The sequence below is a fragment of the Chelonia mydas genome, chromosome 14 (assembly GCF_015237465.2).
Source record: "Chelonia mydas isolate rCheMyd1 chromosome 14, rCheMyd1.pri.v2, whole genome shotgun sequence".
Lineage (NCBI taxonomy): Eukaryota > Metazoa > Chordata > Testudines > Cheloniidae > Chelonia > Chelonia mydas.
In genome coordinates this window covers 14,293,859-14,321,476 of record NC_051254.2, presented here as the reverse complement: position 1 = coordinate 14,321,476, position 27,618 = coordinate 14,293,859, and the positions used below count along the sequence as shown (strand labels likewise).

The 27,618-nt window shown below is 48.9% G+C and overlaps 1 protein-coding gene across 2 annotated transcripts; it reads left to right on the top strand.

The window, feature by feature from the left end:
• The first annotated feature begins 1,059 nt into the window (after positions 1 to 1,059).
• Positions 1,060 to 21,526, top strand: USH1G (USH1 protein network component sans). 2 transcript variants are annotated; one of them, XM_043527849.1, is made up of 3 exons: positions 1,060 to 1,377; positions 15,016 to 16,257; positions 17,152 to 21,526. In XM_043527849.1, exons 1-3 carry the CDS (start codon positions 1,214 to 1,216, stop codon positions 17,153 to 17,155), a joined length of 1,410 nt encoding a protein of 469 aa, XP_043383784.1. In that variant the 5' UTR covers positions 1,060 to 1,213; the 3' UTR covers positions 17,156 to 21,526. The 2 variants fall into 2 exon arrangements, with proteins under 2 accessions (XP_043383784.1, XP_007065094.2); XM_007065032.2 differs by lacking the exon at positions 17,152 to 21,526 and having other exon boundaries at positions 15,016 to 16,261.
• The last annotated feature ends 6,092 nt before the right edge of the window (positions 21,527 to 27,618 follow it).

Genomic DNA, 27,618 nt, shown 5'->3' with positions numbered 1-27,618 from the left:
TACCGACAGGCCAAATCCTACCCCCTCCGGAGGGAAGGCCTCAGATAAACCAGCTGGGTTCTCTGCTGGGGGGGGGGGGGAAGGGAAAGGAGGATTTTGGAGCCCTTTCAGGGAGCCCACACCCCGAGCTGCTGTTGGTTCCAGTTCTCTAGGTGCCCTGTATGCTTCCCTGGGCAGCAGGGGGTGGTCGGGTGGACGGCTGGGGCTGATGCCGCTCCTGGTGTGTAGCTAGTGTGCCCACATGCATGCCCAAGCTGTATTACGTCTTTTACCGTGAAAAACTGAGCCATACTTTTCTGAAAAATAAACCCTAGAAATCAGTAAAAATGCCACCCCCTGCAAGTCTGGGCTCTCCCTCGAATGCTGCTCTCGGTTACATTCGGGCAAGTCGGGAGGGAGTGTCTCACGGTTCACTGCGGATCCTGTGCTTTTAGACAAGCCGAAATGTGTTCTCTTGGGAGGGTGATCAGATAGCAAGTGTGAACAATCGGGACGGGGTTGGGGGCAATAGGCACCTGCCTATATAAGACAAAGCCCCGAATATCGGGACTGTCCCTATAAAATGGGGACATCTGGTCATCCTATCTCTGGGGCAGGTCTAAGTGCTGACATGTTCACTCAGGTAACATCCCAGGCCCCTGCATGGACCCAAGGTGCCGTTGGGAGCAGTGCAGGGGCACTGGGGGACTGGCTGTGCCTGGCAGGATACGGCCGATGCTGCTGCCTGGTGTTTCATTTGGCTTCCTCCTGTTTTAGAAAGATCCCTGGGGCTGAAAGAGCCTGAAGGGAGCTGCTGTGCTGAACTGCCCCTGACCTGTTCTGTGCCTCCAGCATGAATTCTCCTCAGGAGGGCTCCAGGGAGACGTGGCTGGCCCCAGGATAGAGATGGTAAAGTTAAAAGGTGCTTGGAGCTGGGGACCGGGCTGAACCATGCCTTCTCCTCCTTGCCATGAGGCCTGCACTGGTGGGAGCGGAGGATTCTTAGGACCCAGGGGGAGCTTTGGACAAGGCATCTCCTGCATTCATTTCAAGGAGTTCCTCCCTTCACTGGTCAGGACTTCTCAGGTGTCCTGGTAACCACTGCTCTCAGCTCCCTCCTCGGCTCTCAGGCAGCCGCTTGCCTGGAACGCCTACCCAAGTCAATGCCCATCCTTTAAGATACCCCTGCCTGCTTCCCTCCCCCAATGAGCTGGCCAGGGGACTGCTTAGCATCATGAACGACCAGTACCACCGAGCAGCCCGGGACGGCTACCTGGACCTGCTAAAAGAAGCCACCAGGAAGGACCTAAACTCTCCCGATGAGGATGGCATGACCCCGACCCTCTGGGCTGCTTATCACGGAAACTTGGAAGCGCTGAGGCTGATAGTTAGCAGAGGGTAAGTGCTGCTGTCTGCCCTGATCCCTTCCTAGCCTCCATGGAGCGGCTCAGTGAAAACCCATGTTCACCCCCCCTCACAGATCAGGAGAGCTGTCAGTGCTGGGAAGCCCACGGCCTCCATCCTTTGCCCTGCACAGAGGCTGCCACTTCTTTCCGCCTGCTCCCTTGAGCTATTTTCTTTCCTGCTAGACTGTGCAGTGAGTCTGTCTGAGTCAATCCTGGGGGCATTTAACACGCCCATCACCGTAGTATCCAGGCAGCTGGGAAGGGAGAGATTGCTAACCCTGGCTAACCTCAAGAGTAGTATGAACAGGGGCTGAGCAAGCGTCACTCATTCAGCTCTGTTGGTGCCTGTCATTCCTGGCTTGGAACATCCCTGTTAGCCCAGCCCCCATTCAGTTCTGCTAGCATGCTTCCAAACCTGCAACCCCACTGCTGTTCTGCTACTCTCCCATCTCTCCCAATGCACCTTGATCCTGCTTTGCAAACACCCTTGCTAGTCTAGTACTATGTCCGACCTGGGCAGTGTTGCCAACCCACCCCTGTGAAGTGCACTGAGATCCTTGGATGAAAGGTGTCATGTATTAGTGCAAAGTAATTATAGCTGCATTTCTCCCGTGATATGCTCCAGTCTGGGTCTCAGCTCTCCGGAGGTCAAAGGCTGAGCCAAGTTTTACCGCTGCCTTCATAATACTGGTTTGATGTTGAACCTGTGATGGTGCAGCCTGAGGGGGGTGTTGTAATGGTTTGCCTGTTCCTTGGGGCTTTCCCTGGGGTTTTCAGGGTCAGTGAGGGGTGGTGTTTCCACCTCTGAGGAGCATGAGTTCTTAGCCGTTATAACCTTTCGGTGGATTCCAGCCACTCTGTGATCCGGGCAATGGTTAGTAGTGATCCTGGCCTGGATTTTCAAAAGTAACTAGTGATTTTGGGTACCTTGGGTGTTCAACAAGAGACACCTTAAAGAGCCTGATTTTCAGAGGGCACAGCACCTTTAAGATGCCTCTTGGGCACCCAAAAATTGAGACACTTAAAATCACTGATCACTTACCCTGTTCAGCATTGTGCTCCATTGAAGTCAATTGGATAAATGTCATTGTCTTCAACAGAGAGACAGGGTGGGTGAGGTAATAGTTTTTATTGGACCGACTTCTGTTGGTGAGAGAGACAAGCTTTTGATCTACACAGAGCTCTTCTTCAGGTCTGGGGAAGGCAGGGCTCTCTGTGGCTCCGAAGCTTGTCTTTCTTGCCCACAGAAGTTAATCCAATAGAAGAGATGACCTTGCCCACCTCAACTCGCTAGTGTCCTGGGACCAACACAGTTGCAACTCCACTGCATATTGTCTTCAACAGGCATCTGATTGGGACCCTGGTGAACTGGCTTGCAGAAGCTGAAGGGCTGGCTGGTAAAGATGGTACCAAACTCGGGAGAGAAGATTTAGGCTCCAATATGGTTGTGTGACCAGTGCGTGTGCCATAGTCTTACCCAGGCTTAAAAATCTCATCAAAGCTTCTGTGGGTGTCACAAGTCAGAGAGGCATCCTGCTAGGGGCCGGGGCAGAAATTTCAGGAATGGGCCACTGCGGGGGCTCTAAGATTTGGCTTTAGCTTGTTTAACACGAAGTGGTTAAAGAGGGCCTTTACCAAAGGGCTGAGATTGTCATTCAGATGAACGCAGTGCGGAGAGAAGGGCAAAGCATGTATTTCATTTTCAAGCTGCATCCACTATTGCTCCATTATTGGGCTTGTTCCCAGCTCTGCCAATGCACCTCGTCCATCCCCTGCTGTTCCTGTCTTAGACCTTCACAGCCTCCTCCTGCCAATAACCGTCAGTCCTGATCTGCAGCATCTCACCCCCGGCGCCCCCCACCCCTGGTCTGACAGTGCAGCTCACAGCTCACCCGAAAGCTCATTTTTAGCTCCCTCTGCTGTGTCAGCTCCAGATCCCCACAAAGTTCTGCCAAGGCACCCCAGCCTGACCTGCGGCCTGCCTTGTCCAGGAGATTGAAGGCAGGTTTCAGGGGGAGAAGGGCCCTTTTATAAATTCTAATTAGAATTGAAAGTCCCTGCTGAAACCCTCTTGTGTAGCTTGGCTGCTGTTTAATTAACAGCATAAAATACATTGGCTGTTGACAGGGAAAATAGCACGGGGAAGGGCCAATGCCCTTTTGGTGATTAATGGTACATGCAGCGCCGTTGTCAGTGGTACTTAGAATGTGTTTTCATCAGTGCACGGGTCACACTTTGGGATGAAATATACCCAGATGCTTCACTAAACCAGTGCAGAGTTCACAGAAGCTACAGAGGTGGCCTCATTACACCCTGGAGGCAATCTGAGGGGCGAGGTTAACAAAGCCCTTTCTTCCCTCTCTGCTCCCGAATGCTGCTCTTTCTCCTGAGCTCTGTGGCCTGCTGCTGCTCTGATACCAGGGTGTGGGAGAGTGGAGGACACAGAGCAACCAATCGGGCACAGAGCTAGGGAGAGACAGAGGCATGGGAGGCTAGCTATGCGGCCCAGCCCCTACTGCCCCCCCGTCCACTGGAGTCCTGAGCCCCCTCTCCCTTCGTCCGCCAGAGGAGCCCCAGCACCGGGCCATCAGCCAACCCCAGTGCCGGGCCCAGTGCCAGGCCACCCTCAGTGCCGGCCTCAGCGCTGGGTTGCCCGCTGGCCCTAGCTGCCTGCTGGCCTCTGGCTGAAGCTGAGCTCCCGCTTCCCACCAGCTTGGCGGAGTGTTGGCGGGGTCAGGGTTTGGCTTAGGGGAGGCTTAGCCTCCCCTGACCTATTATATCTGCCGCCCCGGACAGAGGGTACATCTACACAGTGATAAAAGACCCACAGCATGGCCCCGACTGGCCAGGGTCAGCTGACTTGGACATGTGGGGTTCGGGCTGTGAGGCTATAAAACTGCAGTGTAGACGTTCAGGCTCAGGCTGGAGCCCAGGCTCTGAGATTCCGCGAGGGGCGAGGGCCAGCTGCGGGTTTCTAATGACAGTGTAGATGTACCTGGAGATACAGTAGTTGCCAGAGAGAGGGATTCACTCATTAGCAACTGGGCTGTTGGAAAGAGAGGAGAGTTCCAAACACAGGGGCCAAATGCAGTTGTCAGTTACGTCAGTGGAAGGCCACTGTCTCCAGTGGGATTCCTCCTGCGGAGCTGGCAGCAGGATCTGGGCCATGCCCTTTTTTATAAGAGGGTTGGGGAATATCTTATTGAGTCGTCTTTCCTTCTGTACCCTCCGTCGCACTCAGGTGCAGAGGGTGTCCACCAGTGTCCACCATTTATTTCAGTCTCATGCTGGTCTGTTCAGGCATTTGGGTGTCAGGTTGATGGATTTGGCTGCTTTCTCCATTGTCTCTAGGTTGCTCCCTTTTTTCTCTTCCCAGGTGGTGACCATATTATCACCTGATGTGGAAAACATATTGGTGGCATCTTTAAAGCATGTCCTAAATATGTCCATCGTTGTCGTCTTCCCGTGCTTGACGCCTTAAATTGGTGTTACACTTAGAATTTCTGATGTTGCTCTACTTAGAATTTCTGATGTTGCAAGAAACTCTTTGCAATGAACTCAGAAGATCTTTCGCAGGCATTTACTTTGGAATGAGTTGATCCTCTCCTCAATTTCTGTTGTAGATTTCCATGACTCTGCTCAGTGAAAGGGGACGACATGATGCCAGTGTTTATAAATTTGTATTTTTGTGTCAGCGCCATTGTAGTTGTAAGAATGCTTGATAGAGATCTTGTAGGTGATCTTGTAGGTGTGAGTGTTTCTCTGTCTATTCTGATGGTTGCTTCTGGGATATTGATAGCCATGTATTTTGTTTTCCCCGGTTGATGAACAAACCAGCTTGTTCTGTTGTATCTGCCAAAAGCTGGATCTTTTCTTTCATTAAACAATGTTTTGAACTAAGCAAGACAATGTCATCAGCAAAAGCAAGATCATCCCATTGTGCTTTATCATTTGTCCATAAAATTCCTCGGTTGCCCTCCGTGGTTACTTTCCTCCTGACATAGTGACCAGTGTAAAGTGGGGACATAATACACCCTTGCCTTACTCCATTTGTCACTGCAAACCATTGGCTGATGCTGTCACCATCTTTAACTGCACATGTGAAATTCTCATATATAGATCCTTAATGATTTTAATAATTTTTGCTGGTATTCTATGGTATACCATAATTTTCCAAAGACTTTTCTGTGTATGCTGTCAAAAGCCTTCTGGAAAAATCTATACAATGTATCACAGGAGGTGCTTGCCACGCTGCACATTGTTCTATAATACGTTTGAGAATAACAATATGGTCTGTACATGAACTTAATGGTCTAAAACCTGCTTGTTCCTCCCTAAGTTGGAGAGCTAATTGTTTCTTGATATGTTCCAGGATGATGTTGCACATTATTTCCCTAGGCACTGAGATAATGTAATTCTTCTCTAGTTATTGCAGTTGGTCACCTTTCTCTGGCAATTTTAATATAAGGCCTCTCTTCTACTGGGGTGGGTTCTTTCCTTCACTCCATATTCTATCCCAAACTCAAGGGAAGTCTGAGGGCTGTTTCATCTCTTGCTTTTAGCATCTCTCCAATACGTTACCCTCTCCAGCCTCTTTCCTATTTTTCAGTTTCCTGATGGCTTTTCTAACTTCTTCTATTGTAATAGCTCCTCAATCAACATCAGTCTCTGGTGGTAATCTTTCTAGTAGTTCAGTTGGGCTTGGTCTATTTAAAACAAGCCTCTTGAGTAACTCCCATTAATGCGCTCCCTTGTCCCCTGTCGCAGCAAAGGGAATGGACCCTGAGATTAAGTCTAAGGGCTCATAGAATGCAGACAGTCCAAGTGGATTTCACCCATGAATTTATTCTTTAGTTAAGGACATAGTCTCATCTCTGATGTTGTGGGCAACATATCACGTAGAACTTAGGTCTCTTAGAGGGGCTGCAGTGTGTGTGGTGCAAGGGCTCCATATGTGGTCACTTCCCATCCCATCGCCATCCTTTTGGCATGTCCCTGAACCATTCTAACAGCCTGAATGCAATTACGAGCCTGTCTTCAAACGGGAGCTGTATTGTAATCAGGTTCCCTGACTCAGTTTTAACGGTCGTGTAGATGGGGGCTGTAAACGAGGGTGTGTGTCTATTCAGTCCTGTCATAAAAAGTTTCAGCCGCTTCCACTCCTACTCTGCTGAACCACAATGCCAATCATTGCTAGACTGGGTTGTTTTCATAGCACAGACAGGGTCTGCAGCACAGCTTGGCTGGCACGGTTCTCAAGACAAAATATTTCCCTGTCCGCACTGGTCAGGGAAGCCACCCTGGAACGCTGCAAGCTGTAGCTAGAGTAGTTCTCTTGCCCGCATGGATGGGAGCTTCAGTTCTTGGTCACTGAAGTTCATCTCAAGGGTGTGTTGAAATATCACAGCTAGAGCTGGTCTGAATTTTTTGAACTCAAAGTTTTTTCTGTTAAAACAGCATTTTATGGAACATGAAAAATTATTGACTTTTTAAAAAAATCGTTATTTTTTGCAGATGTTTTGTATAGATTTTTTTTTAAAAATCAAAAATGTTATTGCAACCCAGGTTTCAGAGAATGAAAGGTTTCAATAACAGCTTTAGGGAACAATGTCGATAAAAATGTTTGCCAAAAAATTTGAAAACAAAATAAAAAATGGGTCCATTTGGAACCCATGAAATGCAAACAACTTTGAAGTGTAAACATTTTTGTGTGTGATTTTTTTTATTTCCGTTTTCGACCCCACTCTAGAGTGAAATTTCCAAACCCACTTAAGTCACTAGGCTCTTAAGTCACTCAGGTGCTTTTAAAATTTTTACCTTAGTCACAATTATTAGAAAGAATGATCGAAACTGAGCAATGTCCAAATGTTTCAAGGTCTTTACTTTTCAACCAGTCTCTTTCTGGTGCCTAGCGGACTGTGCTTGAACAAGTAGAAATCTGAACTTCCGGCCAGTAGGGTGCTCGCCTGCAGTACTTTTTGGGGTGATGTGAGATGGGGTGATGTAGGGGACTAGCCAGCGACTGTGGACTCAGGGGGCAGCTGGGATCACAAAGGAGCCACTAGCTACTCTTTGTTAGTGCCAGATAAGCAACCCGGAGCTGTGGTACTTGCAGGACAGACAAGCCAAGTAAATTGTCCCCTCTCTGTCTGTGCCCAGTGAAGTGGATGCTGGGAACTGGCTGTTATGCAATGTTCTAGTCGGTGAGCATAGATAAGGAGGGAGGCCGACAGTTACCCAGAGGGAACGGAAAGTGTGTGTGGGAGAGGGAAAAGACAGAAAGGCAGTTGAGGGAGATAGGTTATTGGGAATGCAGTGCTGTGGCTGCTTGTAAAACAAGTTCCCGACCTGGCCAATAAATCTCTCAGTGCTAGCTAAGCTATGCCAATGCCCCGAATGAATCCTCCAGCCCCTGTCTACGCTACAGTGGGTCCTGTGCTGGGACACCCAGTTATGTTGTTGTGTGTCCTGATAGGGTCATAACATGGTTTGCTTTTTGCCTGGGTTGGGGTGGGAATGGGCCATGTTATAAGGACCTTCTGGGAACTGCCCTAGAGGCTGGATCTTCTCAGGGGTGTGGCCTGGTTTTGTTACAGGGTTATAGAACAGTCCTGTCTCTGGAGGAAGGGCCTAACTGTCTTGGGACACTGCTGTCACAACACAGTAGCTTGGATGGTGTAGACAGCCCTGGCCATATTCATGTCCTTATCTTCTCCACCTCCCAGTTGCTGGCTCTCTGTAGCTCATAGGGATCCAGTGTCCCCCACTGGGACTGTCATAGCCTACAGAAGCTCTGTGGGGAGTTCAGGCATTGCATAGCGACTCAGGAGATCTGGGTTACGTTCCTGGCTGTGAGACCTCAGCTGAATAATTTACCCTCTGTGAATCAGTTTCCTCTTCTGAAACATGGGAATAATTATCCTTACTCGCAGGGCTGTTATGCTACATTCATTAATGTCCGTGAGGGGTTTGGACACCACAGGGATGGGAACTGGGGGAGGAACACTCCAACGTGTGGAATAGGTGAAGCCATGGGGACATGAGTCGGGAGCCAAGAATAGCCTATTGTGGAATATGGCCATGCTAGTAATCACTCTTGCCGGCTGCCCTGAGTAAAGTTCATGGTCTCAGCCCAACGCGAGGGGCTAACAAAACAGGTTGATGGTGAGGGGGGTGCTGGGTGAAGGGAGAGATTTCATAACAAACTCTGCTGCGTCTCTGCCCCTCAGCGCAGCGGCGGGATGGGGCGAGAGGGGCAGAGAAGGGTTCGGCGGTGGCTCATCCAACTCGTTAGTTACACAAAAAGCCTCTTTCATGTCCCTGGCTGGTCTCCAGTGAGGCAAAAGAACCCAATTAACCGGGTGGCTGGGAAAAGGGAGGCAAAGTGGTATTTAGTGTCAGAGCTTTGAGGAGACAATAACCCTTCAGTGTGGGTATGACATCGTCCTGAAAGGGAGTCAGGCCAGCTTCTGATTCACCGGGAGGAGACATGCTCGACAATGAGGGGTGTGGGGATTCTCTGGCCATGGGGTGGGCTGGGGAGGATTTGTTCTTCTGTCCTATGGAGCAGGGGAGAATGGTCTGGACAGCAGGACATTCTGTTCTGCTTTCTGTCCTTCCCACTTGTTCCTCATCCTGTTGTAAGCTGAGGGCAATCTATCTTATGCCTCAGGAATGTCAGTCAGCTGTGGTCTAGTGGACTGAGCACCGGCACCTGGAGACCTGGGTTGTACTCCCAGCTCTGTTGCTGTGTTTGGCCGTCACGTCAGTGATCTGTGCCTTAGTATCCCTAGCTATAAAATGGGGATGATAATACACTTGTGTAAAGCATTGTGAGATGTCCGGACAAAGGGACACATTCAGCTCTGGTGCAGGCAGATCAAGCCAGTCACACCCTCTTACCCCAAAGCTGAATTTGACCCCAGAGAGTGCTGCGGCTGGCTGGGGACAGGTGCCGCTGACTTCGATGGGCCTGCTTGTGTAAGTAAGAGCCACCCAGCCTGAGGGAGGTTGCAGAATCAGGTACAAAGTATTGTTCTAAACGGGAAACCCACATTGACGGCCATTGGCTCTTTGCTGAGGGGGCCCTGTGCTGACTGGGATTCGCCTCAGATGTACAGATGGGGAACGTATGAATTTGGCTCTCATGAAAGGTGCTGGATGGACAATCCAGGAGGCGTGCTCACAGTTTATCCACAGAGCAGGAACAGCAGTAATGGTGCCAAATGTCCCACACTGCCCGGCCCACGTCGCTCAGCCTGCTGGGGAAGCAGCCCTGCAGAGATGGGAAGGTAATTCACGCCCATTCAATCCCTAGCCTTGGTTAGGCCTGCCAAGAAGGGAGCCTGTTAGCTGCTATAGCAGCTGACCACTAGCAAAGGGAATGAGCTCTGTCGACTCATTTTACCTGAGCCCTAACCAGTCTTCGGGATTAATAATAACTAGAGCTGGGGTCAAATTTTCAAAATCGCTAAGTTCCATTTTCAGAAGCGGCTGAGGGTACATCTACACTGCAAGTAAAGACCTGTGGCTGGCCTGGGTCAGCTGACTGGGACATGGGTTGTGGGGCTATAAAACTGCAGTGTAGACATTCAGACTCGGGCTGGAGCCCAGGCTCTGAGACCCCGCGAAGGGGGGAGGGTCTCAGAGTCCGGACGTCAGTCTGAGCCAGAATGTCTACACTGCAGTGTTTAGCCCCACAGCCCAAGGCCCGTCAGCCCAAGTCAATTGACCCTGGCTCTGAGACTTTGTGCTGCTGGGTTTTTTTATTGCTGTGGAGATGTACCCTTAGGCATTCAGGAGAGTAACTGCCATCGACTTGCAATGAAATGTGGGCTCCAGAGTGCCTAAGTCACTTCTGAAAATAGGGTTCCTAAGTCACTTAAGTGCTATTGAAAATTCTACCCTGGTCAAACATTTTGGATAGAGAAGGGCTTTTCAGTGGAATTTTTGAAAAATGATGAGTTTAAAAAAAGAAAGAAACCTTGAAGATTTCCAATGAAATTTGTTTAAAAAATGTTTTCATCAACATTTTTGATGAGAAACAAAATTCCCATGCAGCTCTTGGAATAACCTTTTGTTACCACCACCCGGGCCAGAGTTGAACTGGTAACATAGAGGTGAAAGATATTTGCTCCCTATAAAGTTTTAGTTAATGGAATTTTTTTCCAGCCCAGTTTACAGATGAAACCAGCAGTTGCCACCAGTGACAGAGTCAGAATTTGATCTCAGGAATTACTAGCTCCCAGCTCCACAGTCAACTAGACCACACTGTTGCTCTATAGTAATAGACATGGGCACAGACTGTCTTTTTGTTCTGTGTTTGTTCCATTGCATTGGGCTCCTGGTCCATGACTAGGACCCCTAGCCATTACCACAATACAGATCATACATAATAATAAATAATAACATCCCAGCCGCCTGTTAAAATACAGCACTAACCAGTACAAGAAAGATCCATTCCCTCTGCAAAGCCTTGACATGGGCTTAAGCTACAGAATCCAGTTTTGGATTTCAAATGCGCCAGAACTCCCAAGTGATCAACATCCACAGCTTGATCCAGATCTAAACCTATGTTTATCATGGACGGGACCAAAACCCTGGATCCAGTTTGGGGGTGTTCACATGCCCACTCTGGATCCCAATTTTATCTAGTCTTAAATCCCCTGAGGGTGATTCCAACGACAATGGATTCCACTTCATAGCAACCCAGATATTAACAACTTCCAGTTTATAGCCACATTTTGCTGGGAATCCTTCCCGTCCCATTGACTTGAAGGTTACTGGGATTGGATATTGGCAATGGCATGCTGCTTATTAAGAACATTTTTCAGAAGAAAGGCCCCAGCTGCAGGCAGGTTTGCGAGGTTGCAGCCGGGGAAGGAGGTGGTGGGACATGCTTTCCCTGTCTGCAGCCCCACAAACCACCTGCCTGTGGCTGGGCTCAGCCCATCCCCGTGATTCCTTCTCTGGCTGCAGCCTCACGAACTTGCTGTCTGCTTTTAGGCAATGGCTGGATAATCGCAACCTTTTGCTGGCAACCAGAGGGTTGCTAATAAGGGAAATCTACCGTATCTTTTTCAGGCAAAGAATAAGAATTATTACGCTGACAGGACAGATAGAAAGATACTCTCTCTGCCCCCCAGAGTTTACAGCCCCAGGCCCTTCCAGATCCTGCAAACACGTCTACATGCAATTGACTTTCCATGTGCAAGCAGTCCCATTGATTTCCAAGGGAATACGCATGTGCTTTAATCTCAGGACATGAGTAAATGTTTGCAGGATCAGGACCTAATTTTAGCTGCGATGGCACAAGTAGAGCGACACAAACACAAGGAATGGGATGGAATGAGGAAGGGGGAGCGGTGCAGTGATAAGATAGCACGGCGACTCAATGTAGGCTTATGTACACCTAGGGGTCCAGTTAAAAGTACTTTAAAAAAGTAATATTAATAATTGCTGTGATTGTTGACTCAGCACTTGAAAATGCTTTGCGGCTGAAAAGTGTCACGTTGTATAAATACGATGCATTACCTGTTATTAAAATATGTTCCCACTTCCTGGACCTTGCAATTAACAATGTGCCATGCCCTGGAAGCGTGGTTCTGCTTTGAGAAGTGATTCTAAAAACAGTAAGTGAAGGTAAACTCATGCTTATCATCTATCCCTGACTCCGGATCGGATGTGCCCACTTTACAAGGAGTTGTTTATCATGGGCATTTCTAGTGCCTCAAGGAGCCAGGTATGGGGCCACAGTAAGCAGAGATCTAGTCTTGTTATAATGTTTTGGTTCCTGGATGCGGGACATAGGCTGACGCAGCTGGACCTAGTGTTATTTCTGCCCAGCCAATGGCTCCCTGCGGCAACAAAAAGCATACGGAAAGCATAATAATTATAATAATCCCTAGCTCTTTATATAGCACTTTTCGTCAGTAGATCAAAGAGCACTTTACAAAAGAGGCCAGTATCATACACAAGAAATACCCCTCTGCAGTCCAAAGCACGTGTACATGAGAAATGGGCCCGAGTTGGATCAAAGTCCAGTGGTTAGGTTTGGAACCAGAGTTTTGCTCTGGGTCTACACATAACATGTAAACATGCTGATCCATCAGGCCCCTCTCTCTCCCATACACTCCTACCCATGCACAGAGGAACATGCCCAACTCTGACACACGTGTGGCCACTCAGAACAAACTTAAACAAACAACAGTTGACACCCCTATAAGCCCACTGCTGGCGCCGGCTCTTACAGTTTCGCTGGCTCTTTAATCCAGCTGGATAAATAATTTACTCCTCTCTTGCAATTCATCAAATATTTATCCTCCCCATGAATTTCCCAGCCTTGACATGTCATTACTAGGGTGGAGGGATCCAGGAGGAGCTAGCAGAGGAACTAGGAAGTAAGTACACCTGTCACTGGAGCTCAGCACCGCAAGAGTAGGTAGGATACCTGCAGCCAAGATAAACCTCCCCTGCCAGGCTGCTGGGTGAATGGATCCCTAACGTTCATTGATCCTTTGCCTTTCTTTTCTCTCTATGATCTTTCCGGGCCTGATCCTCGAAGGCTTTCGAGCACAGCACTCCCTTTGAAGCCAATGACAGGTCTGGATGCAGGACTGGGCCCTATGTCTTTTTTCCATTAGGGGTTAGATGGGTCCAGGTGCCTCATTGCTCGGGATTTAGTTTTGCAAAATTGAAAGCAGGAGTGGCTCTGGTCTCAGCTCTGTTGGTCCAAGCTCCCAACGTTTGGAGGGGAGGGTGGGAGCTGGAGAGGGAAATCTGTGACACTAGGGCTAAAGGAGACGGTGTTGGAAAGGTGCAGGCCAGGCTGGCTGTGGGAGAGCTCTCCCTCCAGTCCTAGCCCCTGTGGTAAAATGGCGCAGACAGCGGGGAAGCTCACACCTATTGCCAAGTGAGCCCCTTCTTCTGGGTGTCATCTTAGCCTCTTTCAGCACGACTGGCTGGAGCCAAGCCCTTACCCCATGGCTGGTGAGGGAGCGTTTGGTGCCTCCATCCCAGCTCCTCTCAGTGAGAGGCCCTGTGACTGTAGGAAGGAGGTCACAGGTGCAGGATGGGAGAAAGCTCTCAGCCTCTTCAGTGCCAGTCTCTCCCTTCTCTTCCCACCAACCTGTTCTCTTTCTTTACAGGCCTGGAGGACATTATATCCCTCCACAGGAGCTGGCGGAGCACTGGCTGTGTGGCGGCTCAGCTCCTGTTTCAGTCACTCCCAGCAAGGCCAAGTTTTGGAAACGGTGCATCAGTGGCCGTGGGGGAGCACCCAGTTCCTCTAACGGCAGCTGTGGGTCATCAGGCAGGTGGTAAGGGAAGATGTAGGAATGCTGGTGACAGTGGAGCTCAGAGCTGTGCAGTCCCGTGCTCTCCCCAGGGGAGTCGCTCTAGGGAACGGTGCAGTAGTGTAGTTTGGTAGTTCTGTGATTTTGATTGGGAGTGAGTGAGGCAGGCTTGTTGACAGATGTCAGATACTGATGCTGGGGGCATTTCATTGACTCATATACACAAGTGCATGGTTGATGCTGGAAGGGGAGTAGCTGTGTCTAATTTCAGCAGATCGCAAATAGAGGGACTGTTAGGAGCTCAGACATCCACCCAAGTATTCTCAAGTGCACTTTCTCCATGGCCAAGTCCTGCTTCACATACCCTATTGGATCTTTCTCATCGGGGAGGCTGCAAAACTAGGCAACTCCCTGGTGACCAGCAGTGGCCTGCTGGGATAGGTGCTGACATCACTACAGAGTCTGCTAATCACATTAGTTAAGTCTGCGGCTCTTGAGAAGGATGGAAACCTAATCTCCACTTCCTTTGAAACTGGATTCTCAGGATGTGCTAATACCAACTTGCTCTCAGCTGTGCAATCAAAAACCAAACTTAGTAAGGCAAAAAAACCCACCTGGTCTTATCATTTGAATGGTGCCCGAGGCACAGCTCTGAGGCAGGGATGCAGTTCATGTCATGTGCACATGAAGGTGAAAAGGTGAAACAGCTGATGTGGTTTAGGTTCAGTGCTTTGAGTGGCCATTTATCTTGGCATCTCCAGCAGGGGGGACCCCAGGGAGGATCTGTAGAAGTGCACATAGAGTCAAGGGCTTATTTTGGGAACACCATCAGATTTTGGAGATGGTAGAGATTTGAACCTGCATCTAAATTTTGCAAACGGCCTCTACCTTTATAATGGGCCAACCAAATATCTCAGAGCCAGTTCCACCAACTCTAGGATGCTCAGAATCTGGATCCCAGTTTTGCAGCTCAGGTCCCTCTCCAGCATGGAGAGAAGATGGTGAATTGGACACAGGGGCATGAATGTAACCTTTAGGGCTAAATGTGGGTAACAGAAATTCCCACAGGCTGTCTGTAAAGTGTATGATTGCCTGACACTCAAAACACTTCTTCAGAGGACTCATGGGCTGGGATGTAGTGGATGTGCTAAGGGACAGGTTGCTTATATTTGGGTGATCTGGGGGAAGAAAGAGCTTGTATGGTAGTGGGGGTTGTGGCAGCCAATGCATGAGCTTATTGTCTAGTAACTATCTCTTTAAACCCCACTTCATATCTGCATGGTAAGGTCAGCCCAAAGGAATTGCGCATTAACTAGTTGTTCCAAACGTTGTTTTAGGGGTGATCCAGACAAATGTGACATCTGGGGGAACACACCTCTTCACCTAGCAGCAGCCAATGGCCATCTGAACTGCCTCTCCTTCCTGGTGTCATTTGGGGCCAACATCTGGTGCCTGGACAATGATTATCATACGCCACTGGACATGGCTGCCATGAAGGGACACATGGAGTGCGTGCGGTACCTAGACTCGATTGCCGCCAAGCAGAGCAGCCTCAATCCCAAGCTGGTGAGCAAGCTGAAGGACAAGGCTTTCAGAGATGCAGAGAGGAGGATCAAGGACTGTGTGAAGATGCAGAAAAAGCACCATGAGCGGATGGAGAAGAGGTACAAGAAGGAGATGTCTGACAACTCCGACACCATGAGCTTCTCCAGCTACTCCAGCAGCACTCTGAGCAGGAAGTTCCAGCACATGTCCATGGTGACGTCCCTGCCATATTCCCAAGCCACCCTTCACGGTACAGCCAAGGGCAAGACCAAAATCCAGAAGAAGCTGGAGAAGAAGAAGCAGGTGGATGGAACGTTTAAGATCTACGAGGATGGGAGGAAAAGCGTGAGGTCCTTGTCGGGCTTGCAGCTGGGGAACGATGTCATGTTTGTGAAGCAGGGCACCTACGCCAGCCCAAAGGAGTGGACCCGGTGCAACATCAGGGACATGTTTCTAACTGATGAAGATACTGTCTCCCGTGCCATAAGCGACCCAGGTTTGCACATAGACTCGGCCCACTCGGAGGTCAGCACAGATTCTGGCCATGACTCATTGTTTAACCGGCCTGGGCTTGGCACCATGGTGTTCCGGAGGAACTATGTCAGCAGTGGGCTCTTTGGGATCGGCCAGGAGGACACCAGCATGCTGGGCGAGGGCAGCCTGGATGGGGTAGGTGTCAAACTGCGGAGCCGCCTGCAGCGCTCGCCAAGTCTCAATGACAGCATCGGCAGTGCCAACAGCCTGCAGGAGAGGAACGCGGAGGAGCTGCCCTGGGAGGAGGTGGAGCTGGGCCTGGATGATGACAACGAACCCGATACCAGTCCCCTTGAGGCCTTCCTGGCTTCCCTGCACATGTTTGAGTTCATCTCCATCCTGAAGAAAGAGAAGATCGACCTGGAGGCCCTCATGCTGTGTTCAGATAATGACCTGAAGAGCATCAACATCCCACTGGGGCCTAGGAAAAAGATATTGGACGCCATCCAGAGGAGGAAGCAGACCTTGGAGAGGCCTGATGTTATTGCAGACACCGAGCTGTAAGTAGATGTCCCTTGCTGTCTAGCCCTAGAGCCATATATCCCTCAGCATGGGGAAATGGGGGGAATGAAGGGCTTGAACGTGCGCTCAACTTATTGTCCATCTGAAGAACAGGAGCCCAGCTAAGATCCTTATTTCTTCATTTATATGCAAGACAGGAACTTGCCAGCCCACAGAGATTTTGGGTGGTTACAGAGTTGCTTGGGTTAGTTAATTTCTCAGCGTTTCTCATGCTGGGTGGGTGGGAGTTGAAGTTCTTGCTGCTCCGTAACCTGAACAAACTCAGACTGTTCTGCGGTGCCTAAATGGAAGCTAAGTTCACAGGTTGGGACCTAGACCTTGATTTCTAAAAAGGTATCAGTTTGGCCTTCGTAACTGTGGGTGCAGTTTTGTGCTGCAGTTAATGCCCAGCAGAGAGGCTCCCACTTAATGACCCAACATGGGGGTGCAATCAATAGATGTCTAAGTGGCAACATATGTTCCCTCAATAATTACAAATTCAGAATTGGGGCCACTTTTTAATCTTTTGCATCTATTACATGTCTGCTAAACTGTGTGTCCATGATCCAGTTAAGACTGCCACCTTTAGCTGTTTGGCTAATGCTGACTGAGATTTTCAGAACTGTCTGGGGGATTTAAACACATCTTCCATTAAGATTAACGGAGGGCATGAGTCTAAATCCCCTGGAGTGCTTTGAAAATCTCCATCACCAAGTGGCGTATCCATTGAAAATGTGATACCTCGTCCTTCATTGTGGGACCACATGCTGGACTCTAGCTTCTCTGATGCATTCCTTCTTCTTTTCACCATTATTCAGTGTTGGTTTGGGCCATCTGCTCAGTGTTCGGCCCCAGTTTGAGCTTGCTAACAGGTTTTCTCTTTTCCTCTACAGATAACAGTTTTTATGAACAAGAAACAAAACCAGTTCTAAGTTGCCAGAAAACCCAAACCAGTGACTCCTCCACTAGGACAACGGAAAGCCACAGTGTAGTCCAGTCCCTCCTGACTCACTGCCTCCTTCCCCATTCTGCTTCCAGCCTGGGGGACTCTGCCCAACAGGAACCTGCTGCTGAGAGGAATCGTTGAGATATGACCTGCCTGACGTTCCATCTTTGCTGAATGGAGCTCCTTAGCCTGCTTGCTAGAGGGGTGACAAGATCATCCTACTCTATGAAGCTGATAGGTGAAACTCCATGTGATCACAGTTTGGCAAAGCACAGGAAGCCATGGACAATGAGAACCGTGTGATACCTTGGAATGGACTAACAAATAAATAGTCAGGATACCTTGCCTCTGTTCTTGGCTCTGCTGTTCACTCAGTGTGTGGCATTGGAGAAGTCATTTGCAACCACCTTTTCAAAAGCGATTGCTGGGTTTTGGTGCCTCAGGTTTTGGGTTCCCAGCTTGAGACCCCATGGGTCTGAGTCTCACAGCCCCACAACTCTGATTTCATGTAGAGTTGGGGGGTTCAGCTGCTCTGAAAATCAGGCCCTAGATGTCCCAAATGGGACATCTGGAAACGAAGATGGCCACTTTTGAACACATTGGTCTTTACCACTCGGTGCCTCAGTTTCCCATTCTGTAAAATGGATAGAATGCTCCCTGGAGACAATAATCCTGTCCCAACTTTCAGGGGTGCTGTGATGCTTAAGTAAGTAATGTCTGTAAAGCGCACTGAGATCCTTGTATGGAAAACACTCCAGAAGTGCAAAGCAAAATTATTATTTTTACTAGAGATGGATCCAAACCAAAAACCTGATTCTGGGCACCCCTGAAATTTGGGTGCTCAAAATCCCAGCCCAGCTCTGAATTTCCATCACTGTCTTTGTAGTGGGCTTAACCAAACCCCCTCACCTGAATACTCCTGAACTCTGGCTCCAGCTTGTGCAGCCTGAGCCCAGTTCCTTTTGGACAAATGAACTTGCTTCCAAACACTATGCTCCTGAGGGAGACAGGAGGATTTTTCACGCTTAATAACCCAGAGGGTGATGATACCTGGCTGTGTAGGAATAGGGTAGTATCCCTTTAAGTAATTTGTGAGCACCATAGAGTGTTAATTGATACCAAAGAAATGGTATCAAACATGTCACCGCAGCTCCTTACCATTCTGCCACTAACAGATCAGTGGAAAGATTTATCCAGACATTCAAGCAAGTGCCTTGTGCCTTATGGCGGATTTCCTACTGGCCTACAGAAATGTGGCCCAGAGACACCACTGGTTAGTTTCTGGTGGCTTCTAAAACACAGAATGCGGTGATTTCACGTAGACTTGGGGGGTTCAGCTCCTCTGAAAATCAGGCCCTAGATGTCCCAAATGGGGCATCCAGAAATGAAGGCACCCCAAATCAATGGCCTTTGTGAGCTATTTAAAGGGATACTATCCTATTCTGACTTGCCCGTTGCTCTGCTGTCTGTGGATGTGCCTGAAAGTGCCACTTCCATGCATGTGATATTTCCAGGAATTGATTACAGCAGGACTGAAATGAGTGGGCAAAATGCCCCTCAGATTCCAAAGGGAAAACTCCTCCCAACTCTTTTATCATGCTTGTGCTGCAAACCCTGTGTGATCTGCCTGTTCCTTTGGGTTTGTGGCTCCGGTATTCTTAATGGATTCAGGGAGCTCCGTCCTTGGGAACTTCCAGAAAAGGAGATATACGCAGGGGTGGGACCACCAGTAAAAAGGGATCTTCCAATGGTAATTTATTAGTCACATTTGTACCACGACCTCCCTCATCTTCTTCTATGAATTATACAGGGCTTTAGTGACTAACTGCACCGTGAGCCCATCACCTGCAAACAGAATTTGGATTCTGCCCTAACTCCCCTCAGGCAGATCTGAGTCCCAGCAGTGAGCTCTGGCACCTTGAGTCTTTTGAATATTGTGACTCACTAAGGCATAACAGCCAAGAACAATTCTGGCAGTAGGAGATGGGGATGAAGCTCCATTTAGTTCTTCCTGGAGCATTTGCAAAGAAGTGCTGGATGCTCGAGTGAGGCAAAAGAACATAAACCTGCACGGATCAGGACCTTTCTAGTTTCTAGTTTCCCATAACCCAGGTTTGGGTTGGGTTTGTGGAGCCCATTCTCATAGAAGAGGATGATGGGAAATGACCCAGGAATGGCTGGGTGTGTGGGAACACCGTGATCAACCGAAGAAGAGTTTGAGGCAGTAGCTATGAGATGACTCCCTCATGGGTTGGGCTTAGTAACCAAAACACTTTAATATCCATTTTGTTATGGGCCTAAGCCTCCAAGTTCAGATGCACATTTTCCCCAAGTTCAGAGGTGCTCTGCTGTGGAGTTTTGGTTCTGATCCATACAGCCCGTGTTGCAATAATACCCCTCATTCCAGTGTTAGCAAGTGGAGCTAGTCAGGCATTTTCCAATGAAACCGTTTCATCTGAAAACGCAGATTCATCCAAACCCGAAACCACTGGTGGGAAAGGGTCCATTTCAACTTTTGGTTTTCAACTTGAGAAAGACTTCGGAAAAGAATAGTTTCAAAACATTTTGAAATTTTCATGCTCATTTGCAATTCTTTTTTTTTAATTGAAAAACAATGTCTCATTTAGAAACAAACTAATCAGAATAAAAAACATTTTTTTTAAACTGTCAAAATTGAAATGAAACATCTTGATTGACCTGAACCGAAAATTTTGGTTCGTGAAAATTTTCCAGATTTTGCCTTTTCATTCCGATTAGAGCCAGAAAAATTGTTCAATATCTCAAAAACATTCCTGGGGCAGTAAACTCGCTCCATGCCCCACTCTATCAGCCAGGTCCTTTTTAGTTGCTTGAAAGCCCGTGGCCCTCTGGCTCCTGCTGGAAAGCACGTGTAACCCCTGTATAGTTCACATAAGAAATGCACTTCCTGCCGTTTGTTGTTGCTTCTGATTCATGGTTTTCCTGGGGCAACCTGGATTACCTGTTTGACATGTGACTTTAGGTGACTGCCTGGGATTGGGTCACTCCAGCTTTCCCACAGCTGTTCATAACTTCCCAGCTGCACCTGCTGTCACTGCCCCCTCCTGACGGTGCGCGTGTCACTCTGGGACAAGGAAGAGGGTAGAAATCCAGCCATGCTGTTTTCAAAGTGTAGTGTCCAGTGATTGTTGTGTTGGTTAATGTTTTGTCTCCAGGGACATGGCATGTCAATCATAGAGTGTTGTGTTAGAGGGTGTTTTTTTTTGGGGGGGGGGGGCAAGTCCTCCAGGTACGTGGGGAAAGATGTGACAATGGGATTGGGCCCTGTGCCCACACTTTCCACTGAAGCTAAGGGGAGCTGATGGAGAACAACCTGTAGCAGAATGTACCTGGTAGGCCGCCATTCAGCCATCCAGTCTTGTTCAGCAAAGCACTTAAGCATAGACTTAACTTCAGGGACGTATTGAAGTCTGGATGACTTCAATAGGATTTAAACGTGTGCTTAAAGTTAAGCCTGTGCGTAAGAGCTTTGCTGAATGGGCATGGCCCCTGCTGAGTTGGGGCTCTAGTGAGGAAGCAGTGGTACATGAGCTACTCGCCCAGAGAAGCCCGGCTCGCATAGGCCCTGAGCTAAAGCCCGTTGAAATCAGTGGAAAGACTTGCATTGACTCAGATGGGCTTTGGAGCATGGCAAGAGGGAAAGTACGACAGGCCCTTGGTAGCAGCCAGACCTAGCAATCGACCTTGAATATGGCCCTTGCCCCGAGGTGAGAGGTTCCAGAGAAGACTAAGGCTGAGTCGGAAGAATAGTCTCAGCCCAGACCCTGACCCCTATTTGAAGGCAGCTGGGTAGATGATTCAGGTCCATCCTGGGCAAAATGTGTACGTATATGAACTAAAATAGCCTGGGTCCCAGATGTAAACAGCCCCCAAGTTTGGGGCAGTGTTTGAAACCCCGGCCCAGAATTCACTCCAACCATGGGCCTGTTATAAACGCCTCCATAGACTGGATAGATTCAAGTGGCCCCTCCCTTTATAAAGGATTAGATCAAAAACTCTGAGCTGCTCCAGCTGCAGATGGTGGGGCTGGAGTCCATCTCTAACCTAGAGTGAGATGAGCCCAGTATATGAAGACGTGAAAAATGCCCCCTACACCACTTCCATTCTACACATTCCCTTGCACCAGGACATTCCTGCACCAGGTACCTTTCTGTTTATTAAATGTATATATGTAAGTTCTCTCTTCATTGTATGTGATTCCTACCTGTACAAGGACCACATTGTTTACCATTTATTTAATAGAGACCGTGAACTTCCTTATATTGCCTGATAATTACAAATTTTTTAAGGAACACACCCTCTGTACAGTGATTTCCTTGACTCTGGTTTGGATGCTTGGCTGTATCGACAAGTTACGCTTATGTGGGAATTTGGGCTTCTTTTGCTTCCCAAGAAGAAATGAGGTGGGAAAGGTTCACGTGAAGAGGGTAAAATCTCAAGTTAATGCCATCAATGCCGGGGCACGACTTTTATTGCTGAGACTAGTCAAAAACCCAGCTGTTACGTTGCTTCTCTGTCACAGCTTTCAGCTCCAGCAGATCCCATTATAAAACCTTTCGGGGCTCTTTGATACACCTTGTCTCCTCTCCGTGGCTCTGGGAACACTTCCTGCTCCTGGTTTTGGGTCTAGTGTCTCTCTCTCATTCCTGGCTGCTGAGTGTCTATGCAGATGCCTGCGCAAATTTCTGGCAACACATGTCTATGGCCCTGATGAGATCAGCTTGTTGGTTTTACCCCAGAACAATAGCCTGAGCCTGCCTATCCGCTACAGACACAGTTGTGACTGCTAGAGGGCTCCAAATTAGGAGCCAATAAAGAGGGAGTGTGACTGAGTGCTTAGGAGAGAGGCAATGGAATCAGGACTGCAAGGGTTAGGCCCTGGTTGTGCCAGCGACTTGCTTTGTGACTTTGGACAAGTCACTGAATCTCTTTTAGGGTTTGTCTACAATGCAAAAAATAATGAGTTCTTACCTTGGGTTAGCTAGCGCTGGTTAAAATGGCACCAAAGACGGAGCGCCTCGGGTTAGCAGCTCAAATTCAGGCATGTCATGGAGCCTGGGATTGAACGCGAGCTGCTAAGCCAAGTTAAAAGCCAAGTTGCCGGGTCTTCACTGCGATTTTAATACCTTGTTTTGGCAGTGTAAACATACTCTCCGCCTTTCTTGTCCATCCGTAAAACGGAGATAATACTAAAAATCCCCCATGGCCCCTGCGTGTTGAAATGCTTTTATCATTGAATAGTTGTAATGTGCTTGAGGGTGAAAGGAACTCGTAAGGATTTATTCCTTTATTATTTAAAGGGTTATTAGCTCTCCGAATATACAAAGCAGTTATCCCTGGCCCCCTGTAGAACCCCTGGACTAAAGTCCAGGACAAATGCACTGACATTAGATGCACTGAGTTTTCAAGTTCCCAGCTGACAGACAATGAATACAGAGTCCCACGAACTGGTCTTTTCATGCAACTGCAAGATTGTGTCAGCTTCTTTCTACCGCAAAGAGCATGCTAGATTTACAAGTAATGCAACAGCTCCCCCTGCTGGAATAAATTGGCAGCCACTGTGGAATTTAAAACCAGATTAACCTCTGCAGAATTAAAGCCATGGGGCCTAGGGTTTGCGTGAATGCAAGATGTGAACATAGACCTATGAATGACCAAGGTTCCCCTCCCTGGTTGGATAACCCAGCCTGCTTGTCCATGAGTTGTCCAATGGCAAAGAATAGGAGTAATCAACCCTTTAAAACAATCTATTTGCTCCTTTTGTCACCATGCCCTTTCCAGCCCATGGCTGATGAACTGGTAAATCCCAGTTGTAATCTTGACAGTGGGAGCCGGACTATGCCGTACTCATGCCCCTTCACTGTGGAACTCACCTCCCCATGTCCCTGTGGCTTCTTTCACATTGCCCTTGTGCAGGGAATGCTCTTGCTAGGCGCATCTGCAAGGACCTTACCTGTTCTGCAGCAGGATCCCTCTGGAAGACTGGCCTACAGCCTAGCCAAAGCTAAGAGCTCCCTAATGTAGCTGAATTTAACTTTATTTTGCCAGGATGTGGCCGAGACGCCCCTTGACAACTCTGCTGATGGGTTCTAACTCTCCCCGCTAACCTCAGCCTGTTTGTCTGTTGGTCTGTGAGCTCCGTGGGTCGGGAACTCTTAGCACACTGTTTGTGAGCACTCCCATTGAGTCACACTAGAGAGCTGGAATGGAGCTTGGCTCAGGACATCAAATTCCAATCCAGATCTGAATTTGGAATGCTCCAAAGTTCGCAGGGGTTGGGTTCAGCTCCTTATAGGACAGGATTTGCGTGGAACTGAAGGGAGGGGTTTGGAACGCTCCTAAATTCAGGGCTGTTCAGACCTGGAGTTTGCTTTGGGCCTGTGTCTGTTTATTTAGGTTTGCACAAGTATTAAATGCAGCCACGCTCCATACACTCCATACTCTCCATACACTCTCGGTGCCCTTAATAATGTAAAAAGTACATCACAAATAATATCCTAAGGTCAGCAGTACTAAGCAATAGTCAAGATAGCCCATCCCCAATGACCCAGGCAATTTACAAACTCAAATACCACCCTTTCCCCGCCCTCTTCCAGTAGGGACTATCATATCCAGCTCCTGTGAGCTGTGATAATCTAAATAATGACAATTCCCCCAGCCCACCACTCCCCTCATTTTCAAACATCTGGGTAAAAAGATGAGCTTTGCACCAGACCTTTTGTCCACTCTGGGGTTTATAAGTAAACAAAGGAAATACCCAAGGGCTGTTGCTTTAAATTGTTCTTAGCTGCTGATCACATAAACTGAAGCTTTGTTGTTAAGGACCCTGTGGATTTTATGGAGGGCAGGAGAGAAAAGCATTTCGTTGTGGTTGTGAAATCATCCACTGTTCTATTTTAGCTAGAGCAGCTTAGAGGGCAAAGGGCCAGAGGGTGTCAATTTGGAGGCTAATGGGCTATCTCAGCACCAGAGGGCAGGGCAGAGGCAGGGTCCTTGGAAGGATGGATGGGACGGGGAAGTAGGAAGCACTGGCTAGGAGCTGCCAGAAAGGCCAGTGGCCTGGCAGGAACACAACGGTGCCCATGAACACTGGAATCTTTCAAGAAACAAGGCACCAGATTCTTGGGAAAGGAGAAAAGGAAACAAGAGGGGCCACCTCCACCAGGCCAAATACGCTTCTCTCAGGCCAATAAACTCCCTTCCCACACAAGATGGAGATTTCTAGACTGTTCTGCTCTTCAGACAGCTAGTCAATATCAGTGATCAGACTCTTATTCGGGGCCTCTGGGATCACTGAGCTTTGCAATTCCAGTAACAGTCTGATCCTGTCCAAGAGCTTCCCAGCTCCTAGTTCCCAATACGTAAAAAAAGTGATGTCTGATCCTTTACAGCAATGCATTTCAACCTTTTTTCATTTGCAGACCACTAACCATTTTCGAATGGAGGCACAGACCCCTTTACAAATCTTACACATAGTCTGCAGACCCCAGGTTGAAAAAAACGCTGCTTAGACAGACACTCGCTTTCCTCTCTTTCACCAGAGCAGCTGGTTCAGCAATTACTTTTCCAGGCCCGGCAGAAAAGCCAGGTGTATGTGAAAACTTACAGGTGAGGGAACCTCGAGGCTGAGCCCGTCAACAAACCCAAACCACAGCAGCTAGGGAGCCCCCCACCCCACCTCTGGATCTTACAGCAAGAGTAGGAACTAAATGGTGTCAGCATTTCTACTGCACGGGAGTGCCCTCCGGTGGGAAGACATTTCAGAGTTCCCTAGACAGGCTGCAATAAGTAGAGCAGTGATGTGGGGTGGCCGGCAGGAGGCTGTGCCCGTCTTGAGAGTAGCACAGGATTCTGAATGCTCATCCAGAGGCGAGTGTGATCCTGTTGCAGGAGCCCAGCAACCACCTTCTGTCCTTGGGTCATGTGTCATGGGGAAGCAGATAGCCTGGCAAGAGTTGTGCAATGTATGCGAGACCCATGTGTTCCTACGCACTGTTATGGGCCTGGCACTCTCTAGTTCCAAACCAGGTAGTGTTGGCATCTTCCCTGGAGTCTCAGCATTAGGGTAACAAACAGCCTGGCTGCGGAGCACAGGAAGGGGGGTCTGACAACTGGGCCAGCGTGGCTGGGTGGCCAGGAATTAAACCTGTGCCAACCTACCCCTTCAAGCACCCGAGTGCAGTGCAGGCCTCCGAGTGTGTCAGTGTCACTCCAGCCTGCAGCAAGCACCATCAGCCTCTGCTTTCCTCTAAAATCTGGACTTTTACAGTGGTCACCCATTGAGCCTCGTGCTGCACACTCTGGGCAGCAGACTGGAGTGGCTACGGACAGATCCTGCTCCCCATATCTACTTATGTTGAAGCTCAGGAAAGAGCCAGCAGAGTCTACACTGCATTGTAACCCCAGGTCTGTGGGACCCGGGCTCGTGGACTCCATGTTTCCAAGCCCGCACTTGAGTGTCCACACTGCATTGTAAACCTGGGCTTACAATTGCTGGACCTGGGTATCACGGCCGTGCTAATGTGTCCATATATGTCACCATGTAGCCCTTCTAACTCGGGTCTGTGGCTTGAGCTGCGTCCAGTCTGCAGAATGACAGGGCTTGGACCCAAGTCGCGGCGGGTTCTTACCCCTCCAGCAGGGTCCTAGGATCTGGGCATTGAGTGCTTGCGGCCTAACTCGGACTGATTTGTGTGTGGACAGAAGGGGGGCCTGGGCTCAAACTTGAGTCAGAGCCTGGGCTTAGTGTATATTATAGACATACTCAGTAAGACCAGTGGGATTTTGGCCCTGAAGTTGCCATAAACTGAACAGCTGTCTGTCTCCTCCCCCTCTTGGAATGGTTCGCTTTTGGTGCATTGACCATCTTCCCCCAAGTGAAAAAGATTCCGCTGCCAATGCAATTTAAAGCAGTTCCCTGGCTTAGCTCACAGGAGGAGCTCAGGGTTTCTAACTGCTAACTGGCTACACACAGGTTAGACAGATTCCCTGACTGCAAGGAAGCACCCGTGACTCCTAATAATTCCTAGCTCTTACCTAGCACTTTTCATTTGGAAAGCGCAAAGCATTTTCCAAAGGAGGGAAGCAACTTTATCCCCATTTTACAGGTGGGAAAACCAAGGCAGAGGGCAGTGAAATGACTTGCCTAAGGTCATACAACAATCCAGTCGCAGAACTGGGGACAGAACCCAGGTTCCCTGCACAGTACTCTACCCATTAGGCAACACTGCCTTCTCTGATTTGCATGCCTGACTCGTAAGTCAGCTGGAGAGTTCACATGTGCTAATTGCATGTCAAATGCTACTGGGAACAACAAACCCCTTTTGGAGAGGCTGCTTGTGAAAGCAGTGTGTAGGCCAGTCTGGGGCACACCCCTTGGAACACCTGTCAATACACTGCCCTTCCAGACAGAAACCAATTCAGGCTGTGTCCTTGAGCCCAATAATAAAAAACACCCGCACCTTCTTCCAGTGGTGCCCTCCTGTGGGAATCAAAGGTCAGTGCACGGCTCAAATGCTTTCCCTATGCTTGGGATTGGGAACCTGAGTTCTTATACTGAGCTCACACTTGCAAATCAAGCGAAATTCAACCGCACTCCATACAGCTGGCTTTATAAACCATGTTTAACTTTCTCATCAATGTCCGGGCTTTGCCCTAGCCTGTGTGGGTCCCTAACTGGCATGCCTGATTGGACTCAAACTTCTGGGGAGGGCTTTGCATGAGAGCCCTAGGGAGGGCAAAGGGGCTCCAAGAAGACGGAGGTAAAATGCTGCAAGGCAATCTTCACTGAAATTCCCTTGCAAGAAGTCCCCTCCCGAGGCCTGTAATGCAGGGGCCGACACTCAGGGCTGTTACTACATGGGGAATGCGAAAGATGAAATAGAAACTTCAGGGTTAAAAAATGAACCAAGCTTTGCCCACAGAGCTGCACTCCCTGATCTGCTTCTCCCCACTCCGAAGAACCACCGACCCCGCCCGGCCAATCCCTAGCCGTTATTTCGACCCATTCTTACAACAAATGATCAGGGTTTTATCTGCAGTTTCCTTTACTTTCTACTGCTCGGTGACTAGGGTGACCAGATGTCCCGATTTTATAGGGACAGTCCCGATTTTTGGGTCTTTTTCTTATATAGGCTTCTATTACCCCCCACCCCCGTCCCAATTTTTGACCCTTGCTGTCTGGTCAGCCTATCGGTGACTGACTTCCCACTTGTGCAGAGCCATACCAGCATGCAACGTCCTGGAGGCATCATGAGAGATGCTGAGTTGGGCCCAAAATGTCATCTGGCGACCTGTGGGAAAGTTGGCTCCTTGGTTCTCCCTGATGTTTATATTCATCTTCGCCAAGCCACCCAGTGACAGTCATGTTGGAAAA

What these genes read in the sequence shown, in the direction of transcription:
- USH1G (XM_043527849.1), top strand. Translation starts at nt 1,214, where the DNA reads ATGAACGACCAGTACCACCGAGCAGCCCGGGACGGCTACCTGGACCTG. An exon ending in AGGCTGATAGTTAGCAGAGG is followed by an intron (nt 1,378 to 15,015) that starts GTAAGTGCTGCT and finishes ACGTTGTTTTAG; the next exon opens with GGGTGATCCAGACAAATGTG.